Source organism: Erinaceus europaeus, chromosome 8, assembly GCF_950295315.1.
Source record: "Erinaceus europaeus chromosome 8, mEriEur2.1, whole genome shotgun sequence".
Taxonomy (NCBI): Eukaryota; Metazoa; Chordata; class Mammalia; order Eulipotyphla; family Erinaceidae; genus Erinaceus; species Erinaceus europaeus.
This window is the reverse complement of record NC_080169.1, coordinates 39,637,325-39,652,919: the sequence shown is the minus strand read 5'-3', so window position 1 is coordinate 39,652,919 and position 15,595 is coordinate 39,637,325. Positions and strand designations below refer to the sequence as shown.

General features: G+C 34.0%; 1 protein-coding gene across 8 annotated transcripts in view; it reads right to left on the bottom strand.

The window, feature by feature from the left end:
- ETV1 (ETS variant transcription factor 1) overlaps positions 1-15,595 on the bottom strand; it is a 120,424-nt gene that overhangs the window by 35,103 nt on the left and 69,726 nt on the right. For 6 of the 8 annotated variants that reach the window (XM_060196163.1, XM_007527707.3, XM_060196162.1 and 3 more), the window contains 2 exons: positions 13,863-14,051; positions 8,291-8,538 (listed from right to left, as the gene is read on the bottom strand). In XM_060196163.1, the coding sequence (XP_060052146.1) occupies positions 8,291-8,538; positions 13,863-14,051 (437 nt within the window). The remainder of the gene's footprint in view (positions 1-8,290; positions 8,539-13,862; positions 14,052-15,595) is intronic. The other 2 variants (XM_060196164.1, XM_007527712.3) reach the window with 1 other exon arrangement.

Sequence of the window (15,595 nt, the reverse complement as noted above, 5' to 3'; positions counted from 1 at the left end):
TCACTGTAAATTACTAAAAATGGTGATGCTTTAAATCTAATAGCTAGATTTTTTTTATGAACAATTTGGAAATGATGAGTGAAGTCAGCTCTACACTAGCCACTGATAAACTTAACACAGGTTTTATCAACCATTTGTAACTCAGTCATTGACTCTAGGAGGGAACCTTTCTTCTTCTTCTAATAACCTGAAACCATAAAGGAATGTAGTTGTAATCAGAAATCCCTATTCATATATCTCTCAAAGTTTGCTCTTAGGATATTTGCAATGCCTGTAGAAAAATGAATGAGGAGAAGTATGAAAAATATCTGGTCTCTAATTTCAAACTTGTGAAAGACTGCCCACTACAGCCTACAACAAATTGATGAGAACCTTTTAACTTTTTAAAATTTCTTTATTGGGGGATTAATGGTTTACAACTGATAGTGAAATATTGTAGTTTGTACATGTGTAACATTTTTCAGTACTGCACATAACAATTAAACCCCCACTAGATCCTTCTTCTGCTCTCAAGTTCCAGGACCTAAACCCTCCCCACCACAGAGTCTTACTTTGGTGCAATATATAAACTCCAGTCCAAGTTCTGTTTTGTGTTTTCCCTTATGTTCTTATTTTTCCACTTCTACCTATGAGTGAGATCATCCCATATCCATCTTTCTCTTTCTGACTTATCTCACTTAACATGATTACTTCTATTGTGTATATAGACCACAACTTTCTCAGTCACTCATCAGTTGTTGGTTGCTTCCTGGTTTTGGTTTTTACAAATTGTGCTGCTATGAACATAAGTATACACAAATCTTTTTTGGATGTGTGCTTGGTTTCTTAGGATACATCCCCAGGAGAGGAATTACAGGGTCATAGGGCAGGTCCACTTCTAGCCTTCTAAGATTTCTCCAGACTGCTTTCCACAGGGGTTGGACTAATTTACATTTCTACCAGCAGTGCAGGAGTATTCCTTTGTACCCACAGCATCTCCAGTATTTGTAGCTGCTACCTTTTCTGATAAACTTCTAGTGTACGAAAATTGAAATGGCACAGAATGAGTAAAGTTAGCTCAGTATTTTGGAGATCAAAATTGAAATACTTAACATAACCAGTTGGAAGAATGATAAACCCTCAGAGACAGTATAGGACAGAGCACAACCACCGAAAAATAAATGTACATGAAAATATTTCATTGCTAAATAGCTTTATTTTAAAATGCTGTAAAATTATTTATTATTCTTTTAAGAATTACTTTGGAAGAAGGGTTGGTTGGGGGTGAATTATAATAACACCTCTCATGAGGAAATACGGAAATGTACCATTGAGACAACAAAAATCCACTAAATCAATATTTCCTCAAGTGGTAATGGGGTTAAAAAGAACTGTTTGGATTATTTAAATACATATAAATAAAAGTATTAAAGTAGATTTTAAAGTTTCATATTTTTTAAAATTTGAAATGGGATGAGGCAGTGATACATTCAATTAAGGACATGTTACCATGTACAAGGATTCAAGTTCAAGTGCACTATTCCCACTTGATGGAGGGCAGGAAGAGGAAGCTATAAGAGCAGTGAAGTAGTTCTACAGGTCTCCATCTGTCTGTCTACCTATCTCTAACTCCCATTTCCCACTCAGAAATTATAGATCCCGCTAGTTGAAGACAGACTTGGATATTCCAAATAAGTGCCAGTTACCTTTACTTCTACTCCTTTTCCATTCAATTCTATTACTTTCAACACTTTGAGAGATCACTGCAATTACTGTGTTTTCTGAACAGTATATGTTTTTGCTATTTATTTAGTTTTTATGATAGGAGAGGGGCATGGGGGGGAGGAGAGAGAGATATATTGAGAGAGACCAGAGCCCTGCTCAGCTCTGGCTTATGGTGGTATTGAGGACTGAGCCTGGGACTTTGGAGCCTCAGACGTAAAAGCCTTTTTGTATAAACATTATGATAACTTCCCCACTAGATATTTACTTTCGTGAAATTCAAATGTTCAGAAAAATAGGCAAACTATTTTTAAAATGCATGAGGTAAATTCCATACATGTATATCCCCTTATAAATAATAAATTATTTTCTAAAATAATATACCTCTTATGACAATTTATGAGACAATAAAAGATAATTGAAACAACAATAATAACAGTAATAATTTAAAGATAAAAAACAAGAAAGTCTTTTTTTTTTGTTTGTCATTAAAGACACTACTCCAGATCAATTGTTTTTTTTGATAGAAAGAATGCAACATTGATAGAGAAAAATGACACTATCCAAGTAAGCTATTTTGCCAGCTTCTAAATGAATACTTAAAAAAAAAAAAAAACTAGAGAGGAGTCAGGCGGTAGCGCAGCGGGTTAAGCGCATGTGGCGCAAAGCGCAAGGACCAGTGGGAAGGATCCCGTCGAGGCCGGGCTCCCCACCTGCAGGGGAGTCACTTCACAGGTGGTAAAGCAGGTTTGCAGGTGTCTTTCTCTCCCTCTCTCTGTCTTCGCCTTCTCTCTTCATTTCTCTCTGTCCTAGCCAACAACAGTGACATCAATAACAACAATGATAACTACAACAATAATAAAAGCAAGGGCAACAAAGGGAAATAAATAAATAAATGCATACATATTTTTAAAAAAATCTTTAAAAAAACTAGAAAATGTAGTCTATTGATTAAAAGTGGCAAAGCAATATCAAACACAATAAGCACTATATATATCTATATGTCTATGTAATTGCTGAAAATAACATTTATTTTGCTTATCCAGTTATTATGTTCCATACCTTTCACTTAAAATTGATACTACAAGCTGCAATGGAGACATCAAGCAATGCCTACTAGAAGCAGCATTGGGAATTATTTTACTATTTCCCCTTTCCTATTTTGTTAAAATTACTATCCATCAAAAAAGCAGAAAGTTACTTTGTAACATTTAGAACATGAAAATATTCTTCTCCTGCTATTTCAAAAACCCTATAGTATAAATCTCCTGACTAAAGTGCCAAGTGGGGGTGTATATAAGAACTGGAGACACTGTCTGCTACTTTTCCTATGAAAGAAACATTTTTTCAATGTTTGTTTCATCATGTTCCAGCATATATATAATACTGATACTATCACTCTAAAATAAGGTTTTCAATTACATTTCATGAGAGATCTCTAAAGCGATAAAGATTTACATATAAGATGAAGAATTTGCTTGCAAGAATGAACAGATTAGAAATGTGAGAGTAAGACAAAAATGGAGGTGGCATACCAGAAAGACAATTCACTGGGCAGGATGCCTACATCGCCATTCATGCAACCCAGAATTGTGCTAGCACAACATGGAAGGTGCTATGACAAAAGAAGCAGCTCGACCCTATGATGTTTTTCCACCACTCTGTGTATATGAGTGTGCCCTTCTCTCTTCCCCCCATACACACACACACACACACACACACACACACACACACACACACGACTATCATTTTTCTATTATTAACAATAGTAGAAAATGCTTAATAATCTCAATTCTAGATGATATTTATAACATAATTTGAAAGGATATAGAATGTGTTTTAATAACAAGTATCAGTTAAGGCCCTATGCTTTCTTATCTTAAAATAACGAGCATCTAATGGAAAAAAAGTTTGGTAAATATTTATTAGAAACATAATTCCCCTAAAATAGGGAAAGCATAACTGAGATGTTTTATATAAAATAAAATATGCTTTATATAAAACAGATTCAGCTGGGGGTCAGGCACAGTGGGTTAAGTACACATGGTGCAAAGAGCAAGGACCCGTGTAAGGATCCTGATTCGAGTCCCCAGCTCCCCACCTGCAGAGGGTCGCTTCACAGGTGGTGAAGCAGGTCTGCAGGTGTCTGTCTTTCTCTCCCCCTTTCTGTCTTCCCCTCCTCTCTCAATTTCTCTCTGTCCTATCCAACAACAACATCAATAACAACAACAACAATAATAACCACAACAAGGGTAAACAACAAAGGTAACAAAAGGGGAGAAAAAAAGCCTCTTGGAGTAGTGGATTCATGGTACAGGCACCAAGTCTCAGCAATAACCCTGGCAGCAAAAAATAAATAAAATAAAATAAAATAGATTCAGCTGACCTTTGTTCGAAAACTAGTATTCTAATAAAAAAATTAAACCACTGAACCATGACCAATTTTAACAAAGAAATAAATATATTAAGAAATATCAGACAAATTCAAGTTTATATAATTTTGAAACATAAGGGCAAGATGAGCCACTAATGCACTGCATTTTCTTCTGACTATCATTTTTCTATTACAAACTATTGTGGAAAGTGCTTAATAATCTCAACTCTGGATGATATTTATAACATATTTTTGAAAGGATATAGACTTTGTTTTTATAACAAATATCAGTTAAGTTGCTATGTTTTCTTATCTTAAAATAATGAACATGTAATAGAAAAAAAGTTTGGTAATCATCTATTAGAAATATAATTCCCCTCAAATAAGGAAAGCATAACTGAGATGTTAATGCAAATAAAATGGTCTTTTTCCCTGAGCCATACAAAACTTCTGAAATTAACAGAGAAACACTTAGTCCAAAGGTTAGAGAAAAAAGATCAATAACATAAATTGTGACCTAAAGTACTTTCATTGTATTGTACAATAATACAGAAAAAAATAGGTTGTGATCTGCACACAAAATTAAGTATAAGAAAATCATGGGCAAGGTGGTGGCTCACCTGGTTAAGTGCATACATTACACTGCACAAGGGAAAAGCTGCAAGGGAAAAGCTTCACAAATGGTGAAGCAGGGCAGCAGTTGTCTCTTCATCTCCTCCCCTCTTTATCTCCCCCACCCCTCTCAATTTCTCAGTCTCTATCCAATAATAAATAAACTTTTTTAAAAAACAATATATTCTTAAAAAGGAATAAGAAAGTCTTGGTTCTAGCTGTCATGCTTCACAAATGTTTGTGTGACTGATGATAAGTTGCTTAACTTGGATGTGCGAGATATAACTGGAACACTTGTGAAGGAGTGAACTCAGCAATCTCAGTAAGAAATTATGAAATTAAACTTTTACAAATCTATGAAACAGTTGTGCTAATTCATACAGTCACCATATCTACAGGTTAAAGAAAGTTCCACAAGTATTAGGCATGGGTCTACAATGCACAATTTAAAAACAAAACAGCATCTCTGTGATCCAGATGATGGCAGGATGAATAAAACATTAAACTGAAGCACGAGGTCCCAAGTTTGATCCCTAGCAACACACATACCAGAGCAGTGCTTTCTCTCTTTTGTTTTTTTAATCTTGCTCAATAATAAATAAAATGTTTTTTAAAAGAAAATAAAAAATAACAATATTTATTCCACAAATACATGATGTCAGACCTCCTCCCCTACTCTCTAACTCTGTTTCCTCTTCTCTGAAACTCAGGGTAAAAACATTTCTCTATTTTCTTAGTTTAGCTGCCTTTTCTTCATTCTGAAAATTATATTTTTCACTCCTTTCTTTCAAGGTAGGGCAAGGACTAACTGCCCTATCAGATAGCTAGGATGCAGCTTTTAAATTAGAACCATAGAATAATACCTGTGGACTAAAAATTATTTATTAGTGTATTGATATTATTACTCTGTCAACCAACTCCTAGGCTAAGGTTTTCTTATAGATGCCAAAGTACAAGATAAGATACACAGCAGCAGTTGTAAGACTGACAATACTGTATGTGAATGAACGTGAAATCCACAAGTTAGCACAGAGAATTTTTTGCCTCGTCTAATGCAATCTTGGATACTAGGTAATAAAAAATCAGTTCATTTAGGAACCAAGTCCTTGCACAGTGTAACATGTACATTCAACCAGGTTTGCCACCACCTGGCCCCTTGAGTCTAACTTTCCATCTTTCATGCTTTACAGATTGAATGTAAATGAGGCATGCCATCATAAAGCATGTACATTCATATATATATATATGTACATATATATATAATATATACACACACATGTTTAAACAGACTTGCTTCACAATGCAGTTTTAATCTTAAATTTTCTACTGTTGATATTTGTCATGATTCAGTATTTCTTCAATTAATGTAAAGTTATATAACATCTGTTTCACTCTTTATCTGTCTCTTTCATCCATTATTTCTCTCATTTGCTATAAATTCCTGAGAATGAAATGGTCCAACTAAAGCACATGAACATAATGTGTGGTATTGAGACAAACTTCAATATCATATACACCCTAAAATACTATACTAAAAAAATAAATTAAAAGAAACAAAGTATCAACCTAGTACAAACAATCACACAAATTAGGTTGCTATAAATATCTAAACTATCTGCCTCATTAGGCATTCCAAATATGCAGAACTTCACATCCAGGCATGAAGATGGGAAAATGGGCATGCTTTTGTAAAAATGAGCATTGTATATTGTACTATATAAGCATTCTAGATAGAACACTCAATACATAATCAATTCATTGTTTGTTGTTACTTAGACATAGTCAGTTGCAAGAGAAAATTTTGGATATAGAAAACAAAGAAACAAGAGGCAATAACAACAACAAAATAAAAAGCTCTGTACTGCTTTATGCATCATTATTAGGCTAGAGACGAACATAAGGAAAACAATAATGATAGATATAATTGGACTATTTGGAGCCTAATATGATAATACAATCTTATTCACAGTATATTTGTCCACCAAAATATACTTAAATACCATTTTCTATCCAGTTACTTCTGATGCAGGTTTTTTTCCTCCTCCTGAATAAAATTTCTACTCTCCTAACATAATATTTTGCAGTTTAGCTTAAATAATCAACAGTTGAAATTACATTCCTGTAATTATAATTATAACTAATAGCCTTCCATTTCCCATGTCATAATTAATGTCAGGCTTTATTAGAGTATAATCATGGTGCCTTTTACCTACAAAACTTCTTATATTTTCACAACATTTATGTTAGATTGAATTAAGCAATAAAGAGCAATGGCCTTCTGAAAAGACAACTTTTGGATCGTAGATATTGTGTAGATTGAATAGGAGATATATCTACCTATTGTTCTAAAATACTACAAATCAATTTATACATACTACTTGTTCAAGATCAATACATGAACAAGAAAACCAATCATTCAATGATAAATGCATCAGATTTCACACACATAGGTTACTAGTTAATGTACTCTCAGTAAGAACTAATAAAAATATATAAATATAAAGCCTGTACTTTTAACTGCAGTATATCAAAAAGTGTCAACTTAATTGCAGTGATTTCATGTTCACAAAATACATTTTATACCCACAGATTAATATTTCATAGGTCTTGGTTACACTAATACTTGTTCTTTTAAACCACATCTTGAAGCTATGTCTTTGCTAATTATTCAAGCAAAGTAGAGCTCTATCCTATGAAAAATACTGAAATTAGAATATAAAGGTTTTATATAGTCTTAGCAATTTGAAACATAAAGGGGCTAACTTAAGATTAACATCTCAAATGTTAGCAAATACTAAACCACATCAATTGCGACGTACATTTACAAAAGGGAAGTCCCACCTGACCTTATAATGAGATATTGTACTTTATTAATATATAAAGAATGATTATGCTTTCTCAAATATATTGTTGAAGATATAATGTCCAGGAGGTTGGGTCTTTGAGAGGTAACTGAGTCTGTATGAAAGGATGAAATTGAGTCAGTATGAAAGGATCAAAGCTTCATGTGGGTTTAATATCTTTATAAAATTAGGAAGAAAAATTAAAACATTTTTCTCTCCCTTTTGCCAAGTTATAAGGGGCAGTTTATAATAAAGCTGTTAATTTTAAGACTTTTTTTTTAATTTTTAAGACTTTTAAGACTTTTTTGCCATTCTTCTACGATGCAGAAATACTTCCAGATTCGTGTAATCTTTCCACCAAGACACAGAAACAAATAAATAAAATCATATGCAATGAGTGATCAAGTATAAAAGAATATTACTTTCTGTAACATTGTTCTTAAAGAGTATTACAAGTAAGGAAATGAAAAAGAAAATCTAGAATCAAGAAAAGAATTATACTGCTACTCTGGGCTAAGAATATGTTTAATTTTTCAGATTTCACTTTTCTTTGGATTTACTTCATTTCTAGACACTATTTCAACCATTGGCTCATAACAAAATGTTTGGATAGTTCAGCTTTTTGTATCTAGAGAAAAGTCAAGTAAAGGATAAAATTAGAAAAATTCCACACAAAAGTGGTCTTGAGCCACCAAAGAACAGAATTAAATTGGCAAGAAAATAAGATATCTTAAATGTAACTATTAAAGAATAAGCCTACCTGAATCATATGCAAAATCTCTGGGTTCTTGTTTAATCATCAGAGGAGGGGGGAAGCTTTGGCTAGCTGTTCCACCAGCCATGGTGTTGTGTTCGTACACTGGGTCATGGTACTCCTGCTTAAAGCCTTGAGGAGGGAACGGAATGTTTGGTTCAGACATCTGCCGTTGGTACATAGGACGTCCTTCCCGTGGCATTGTTGGCAATGGAGGAAAAGAATTACAGGGTTCAGAAAGTTGTCTTCGAAATCTGGGGAAAAAAGAAAGTAGGCTTTGAAAAAATAATAACATGGAATACTCTTTAACATATTTGTAATATTATTAACTTATTAATGAACACAAAAATTATCTGAATTGTAAAACTTTAGCAAAGACTGGATTTCTCTTTCCTGTGTCAGTAGCACTTTTGTTTGTTTGTTTCCTTATTTATTTATTTTGAGATTATAATATACCTTTTATTTCCCTTCTAATTGAGTCACTTGCAGCATCATTTTAGTGTATCACAGAAGTAATACACTAAAAAGTACAATCAAACTAAAGATAAGAGATCAGTACAATACTTCTAGAAAATATGTATTCTAACACATAATATGCCTAATTCTAAATCTACTGAATTTAAAATTTCAGTTAAAAAGGTTTCAAATAATTGTATAGAAAGAAAGTATAGATAAAAGAGCTTGATCTCACATAACATACTTTTAATTCAGTGACTAAATTAATCAGTAAAGAAACTAAAAGGGAACCAAATTACCATCTTCATATTGGTTTTTCATTCTTTTGCCATCCACTTTGAAGGAAGCAAGAAAGGACTGACTCTCTTCTCAAGACTCTTAAATTATGAATGATAGCTTAGTTAACATGACATTCTAGTGAGAAGTAAAATTGAGATTTAAATTAGGTGATTTTGAAGCTATCATTCCTGTACTGTCAAACAGTAACATAACACATTGGCTTCTAATCATTCCAAATAAAAAATAACATTGATAAAAAAATAGAGAGATAGCTTCCAAAGATGAATATAGGTACATTGTATGGATTTGCTATTAGATCATAATAAAATTCTGAGGCTTCAGCAAAAGACTGATAGATTTTATGTTCCTTTCTTCTTGGTTATACACATAATGATTGCCTAATCACATAATCATTCAGTTTTGTGTTTCTCATCCATAATATCATTGACCGACCACAAAGATGTGAATTAATTAAAGATTTAAAAGTGCTCTAAAAATGCCCCAAGAGTGCTCAAAAATAACCTAACATTTCTACCAGTAAATATAAACCTATTAACTCCCTTCCAGTCTACCCCACTAAAAGCATTCCACAGAGTTAAATTTGGAAAGTTAACATTTAATTTTGGTAACATTAAATAAAAATAAGGTAAAAGCTAAACAACAGCAAAGCAATTGCCTTCGCATTTCTAAGAACATAGTTTAACTCTAGGTTCACTGGCTGCTGTAGAAAGTGCTGAAATTCCACCTACACCTGCATAAAATAAACTTAGTAACTCGGATATTGCAAAGCAGTTAGGCTGACTGGCACTGCATTCATTTCCCTTCTCTTGCTTATTTCATTAGCCAAAAAAAGAAACAGAAATTATCATTAAGAACTGTCAAGGAGTGAATCAGAAAATTGTAACTTGAAGTTAAAATAAGAAACCAGCAGATCACTTGTGAAGCCTTAAAAGGAAGTTAATAATATGTATACTGAAAGCTTTGTAAGAAATAAAACTGCTTTTACAGGCCAAGCTGATTATGGTTGGTCCTTGCTGAAGACCATTAGCGAACATACAAGCTTCATAGGAAGCTACAAGTGCTCGGTGACCTTCTTAGAGGCTGCTGGTGACCAATGGTAACAACAGCATGACCTGAGCAGGCAATAGAGCTCACTTGGATATTGTGCTATTTTTATTTTGTCTTGTGTCCCACCACCAAGGTTCAAGCCCAGCCTCCACATTAAAAGAATCTTTAGCACTGTGCACTCGCTCTTGCTCTCTTGCATATATATATATATAAAGGAATTTCTGGAAGAGAGTTAATAGATAATAAGAGTATCCTCATGAGTACAGCAATAAGGAAAACTGAAAAGTAGTAAGTAGTATGAAGAGAGAGATCAGCTTCTGCACAGTGGGTTCAGGAAAATGTGCCAAAAGGTTGGCCCAACGAGCAGAGTCAGCCTGAGGAAAAAAAGCAGGGTACAGGCCAGTTGGTTATGCAGCATTCCCAGAGTGAGATGGGGGTGCCCAGGGTGGAGGGGGCTATTTGGGGGAAAAGTATCTGTTCCCAGAGCAAATGTGCCATTTATAACTAAGGGACTGTCATTTTTGGTCAGAGCCCTCCAAGAAATCCTCTCAGACACATAAGGCTTCGGAGATTTTCCTGGGATTGGACAGCTGGTACTCTCCTCAGAACTCAGTGGGGGGCACTGGGAAAAGACCCTGAGCTTCCCTCATATAGTTCCGGGCCGGCTGTTCTCAGTCTCAAATATTTGACTTCAAGTAGAGAAACTAAAATGGATTTGGCTAATCCATTTCAAGTGAGGTCACGTAAAAACAGGTACACTACTTTTTCAGCAGTTACCTTTCATTAGAAAAAAAAAAGGAGGGGGGCAAATTACACAATCTATAATTCCAGGATGTATTTGAATTTTGAAAGACACAGGTATCAAGAATCCTGATGTTAACAGAAGTGACAAAATAAAATTTGCTTTTTTTTTTTTCACACTCCTCCCCCTTCAAACCCTGCACAATGTGCATCTGTTCAGTGGCCCACCCTACAATAAGATTGTTTCATCTGTAGTTATAAAACTGTTTATACAGATGCTCAGACCATTAAACTCTCAGAAGGTTGCAAGGTTTTGGGGTGAGAAGGAAAAGATAATAGAAACATTTAATAATTAAAGTGCAAGAAGACTTAAGTGATAGAAACAAAGGTAGAATGATACATAGCATAGTTTCACACTAGAAAGAATATTTTCTTCTAATACCATACTAATAAAAGGTATAGAATTTCAAATTGAGTCTCATTAAATAATTTACAAAAGTCAATCTGAGTATTCCTTTATTTTCACAATTTGCCAATTTCACATCTTCTTGTCCTTGACGATCTAGAAGATTCCTCTGATTAAAGTATTTTTTTATATTTATTTACTTATGTTCCCTTTTGTTGCCCTTGTTTTTTTATTGTTGTAGTTTTTATTATTATTCCTGTTGTTATTGACATCAACATTGTTGGATAGGACAGAGAGAAATGGAGAGGAGGGGGAAGAGGAAGATAGACACCTGCAGACCTGCTTCACTACCTGTGAAGGGACTCCCCTGCAGGCGGGGAGCCGGGGCTCGAACCAGGATCCTTATACTGGTACTTGCGCTGTGCTCCACGTGCGATTAAAGTATTTTTATAATGGTGTGACAAAATTAAAAATAAGCACTGGCTTACTGTTAACTTTCCTGATTTTTTTTTAAGACCAATATTAGGATTTAAAAAAAAAAAACCTTGAGGATCCAGAAATATTACTTTAAGGTATTTATCCAAAGGACACGAAACCACATTCAAGACAATGAAATATAAATCCCTATATTTATAGCAGCGTTGATGACAATAACCAAATATGGAATCAACCTAATTGCCTATTGACAGATAATTGGCTAAAGAAACTGTGAGGGCAATACTCAATGGAATAGTGCTGGATCATCAAAAAAAAAAAAAAGACATTCTGTCTTTTAGAATAAGAATGCAGGTGTTAGGTGGTGGCACACCTGGTTGAGTGTGCATGTTACAATATACAGGGACCTGGGTTTGACAGTCCCCACCTGCAGATGGGCAGATGGAAAGCTTTGAGAGTGTTGAAGCAGTGTTGCAGGTCTCTCTCTCTCTCTCTCTTTGTTTTTATACCTTTCTATCACTTGCTTTTCACTAGATTTATGCTTGTCTCTATCTAATAAATAAAGTAATTAAAAAAGAATAAAAATGCAGGGAGCTCAAAGTGATTACACTAAGTAAAATGAATAAGGAAGGGGGAGATAATCATTGAGAGGGTTTTACTCAGATGTGGAAAATAGTTAAAATAAATTAATTAAAGGGGCAATTCTGGAGCCAGGCAGTGTCATACCATGCACAAAGACCCAGGTTCAAGCCTAGTCACCACCTGCAGAGAGAAAGTTTCTTGAAAGGTGGAACAGTTCTGTAGGTGACTCTTTTCTCTCTCTTCTCCCTAACCCTTTCTATTCTCCCTTTAAAAAAAAAGGTTTCCAGGAAAGGGAGAGCTGTGTAGGCAATAAGCTCTAGCAATAGCTCTGGTGAGAAAAAAAAAGAAATTAAATTAATTTAATACATAAGTATAACTAAATTGATTCTGAGAGTCTGTGAAAATTATGCTAATTATCAGAGGGTATGAGAAGGGAGTGGGGGGTGTGATAAAGTCTGCCTCTTTGGTGTAATGGCACGATCTGGAACTATGATGGTGATGTGCTGGTTATATATGTGTGTGTGTGTGTGTGTGTGTGTGTGTGTGTGTGTGTGTGTGTGTGTGTGTGTGTGAAATACTAAAGACAAATAATATTTAAAACTTATTAACTCCTAATACTTTCTATTAATTATGTTCTTAGATTTATTTTTGTGTACTTTATCAGTATGGTAGAAAAGTTATGTAAAGATATGCTACTGGACATCTCATTCCAACTCTCCATTCAGGATTGTCACATTTATGCCCTAGAGTCAGTGAACTGGCAAATATTTATATCATAAGTACATAAAAGCCCACACATCAGATCTTTTGGTTTTCCTCCCATGGACCTATTATTAAATTCTTATCAGTATAATATTGCCTATGTATAAATATAAGGAGAGTTGAGAGAATTATATATTATTTCTGTCTTAATTATTTTATTAAGAAATGTAAAGCTGTCTAATATATTGTGTATTAATTCACTCTGTCTAATATGTTGTGTATTAATTCACTCTGTGAGTCAAGAATCACTAACCAGAACTTTTTTTCCTAGTTTCAGGCTCTGGTTATTTCCATGTGTTTTCTAAGTAACACTTATTCCGTCTTCACCTCTTTTTTTTTATATTCTCAGTGTCCAGGGTCATGCATCTAACATTAAGTATCCATCACTTGGAATAGATTTTAAAAAGTTTTAATCAAGGAAGTTCTATTCTGTAGAATTATATACAATTAAACCATTTACTTGAAGGTAAAAAACCTAATTTTGTAAGCCACCTACTAAAAGTAGTCTCCTAACTTTACAGAACAAGAACACACATATGCTCATAACATTGGATGATCTGATTTAAGTGAAGCAATTTAATTCAAGTAAAGGGAAATGTTCAAATGTCAGTATATAAATTAATTCTCCATTTTAGCAACCCATTTAAATGTTTATAAAAGAAATGTTTATAAATGATCTCAACAAATTATTTGTAGCTATAGATAGAGCAAGCTCTTGAAAAATATATTGCATAAAAGTACAAAATTAACACATCCACTTTAAACCTACTATGTTTTAGAAATTGGTAATAGGGATTTCTATCAAGACTGCTAAGAACAGTTTTTAAAAGAAGGTGTTTGGAATTTTACCTGTGATCCATGGGGTAGCTACTGTCTTGTATGGATTGCGATGGAGGGAGGTGAACTGGGAAGACCCGGTCAGGTTTCGGAGTGTGAGTTGAATTTGGAGATGCATGATGTAGTGGGGACACTGGAGTGCTGGATGGTGTTGGGGGGTTGGAGGGCCTCATTCCCACTTGTGGTTTCTGATCATAGGCACTGCCCAAGGAACAAAAGAGAAGAAAATACTTGTTTTTTAGCAAAAATTAAAAAGAAAATTCCAACATGACAAGAAAATTAGATTTAAGTTGTAGGAGAGTTAAAATTTTCCGTTTTATGGTTTTATGTTATTCCAGAACATACAATCTTAAAAATCACCAAACCCTTAAACAGAAAATAAGCCAATGAATAAGGAATTTGGAAATAACATAAATAACATACATTTTGAAGACATATATAAGCAACTTAGGATAAGGAAAATCATTTTCAATGAATGTAGTGGCATTATTTCCACCTATTCTTAGCATATCACTTATGAGCTTTTAATCTTTTCTAGGTCATTAAATATTTAACATTATTCTTCTATTTTCCAGGATATTTTAGAACAAAAATTGTTATACAATTAATACCCTGAAGGCCATACCTGATTTGCCTTTATTTGTAGTGGAATTTTAAAGAGAAATATTTTTTGCTTTATTTTCATTTTTTTCATATAAAATAAATGATGTTAAGTAGTAACTTCCTCACATGGGATAATAAAGATTAATGAGGCAAATTAAGTTGTCTCAGATATACCTAAACTTTCTGGAGTATGACAATAGAAGTTTCTTTCATATTTATAATTTATAAGAATGTGAATTAACTAAATTTCATAATCTAAAAGATATTATTAGAAAGAAAAATTTTACTTAGATTTCCAAACATATATTTGAAGATCAAATGCTATATTTTCTAGATAAAAACTTCATCATGGAATTCTTTCATCTAATGTTCTCTTTTTTAAAATATTTATTTTTTTATGTATTCCTTTTTGTTGCCCTTGTTGTTGTTTTTTCTTTTTTTTCAATATTTATTTTATTTATTCCCTTTTTGTTGCCCTTGTTGTTTTATTGTTGTAGTTATTATTGTTGCCATCATTGAAAGAAATGGAAAGAGGGGGAAGACAGAGGGTGGAGAGAAACATAGACACCTGCAGACCTGCTTCAGGGCTTGTGAAGCGACTACCATGTAGGTGGGCAGCCAGGGACTTGAACCAAGATTCTTACGCTGGTTCTTGCTCTTGGTGCCATCTACGCTTAACCCACTGTTACCAGACGACTCCCGCCCTTGTTGTTTTATTGTTGTAGTTATTATTGTTGTTGTTATTGATGTCGTTGTTGAATAGGGCAGAAAAAAAATGAAGAGGGGAGGGGAAGACAGAAAAGGGGAGAGAAAGATAGACACTTGCAGACCTACTTCACCAGTTGTGAAGCGACTCGACTTCCCTGCAGGTGCAGAGCCTGGGGATCCTAACACTGGTGCTTTATGCCACCTGCCCTTAACCCTCTGCGCTACCACTCGACTCCCAAGTTCTCTTTTTTTCTGAATGGGCTTATGTGATGCTTTATTTTACTGCTTTAATATAACAGAATAACATTCAATTCCAAAAGTACTTTATGGAAGTGAAAAGGTATGTGCTGCATAAGTATAACATTGCTTTAAAGCAAAGAAAGTACACATAATGTTTGCTTCTATTTTCCTTACTGACATTTTATGATAACCCA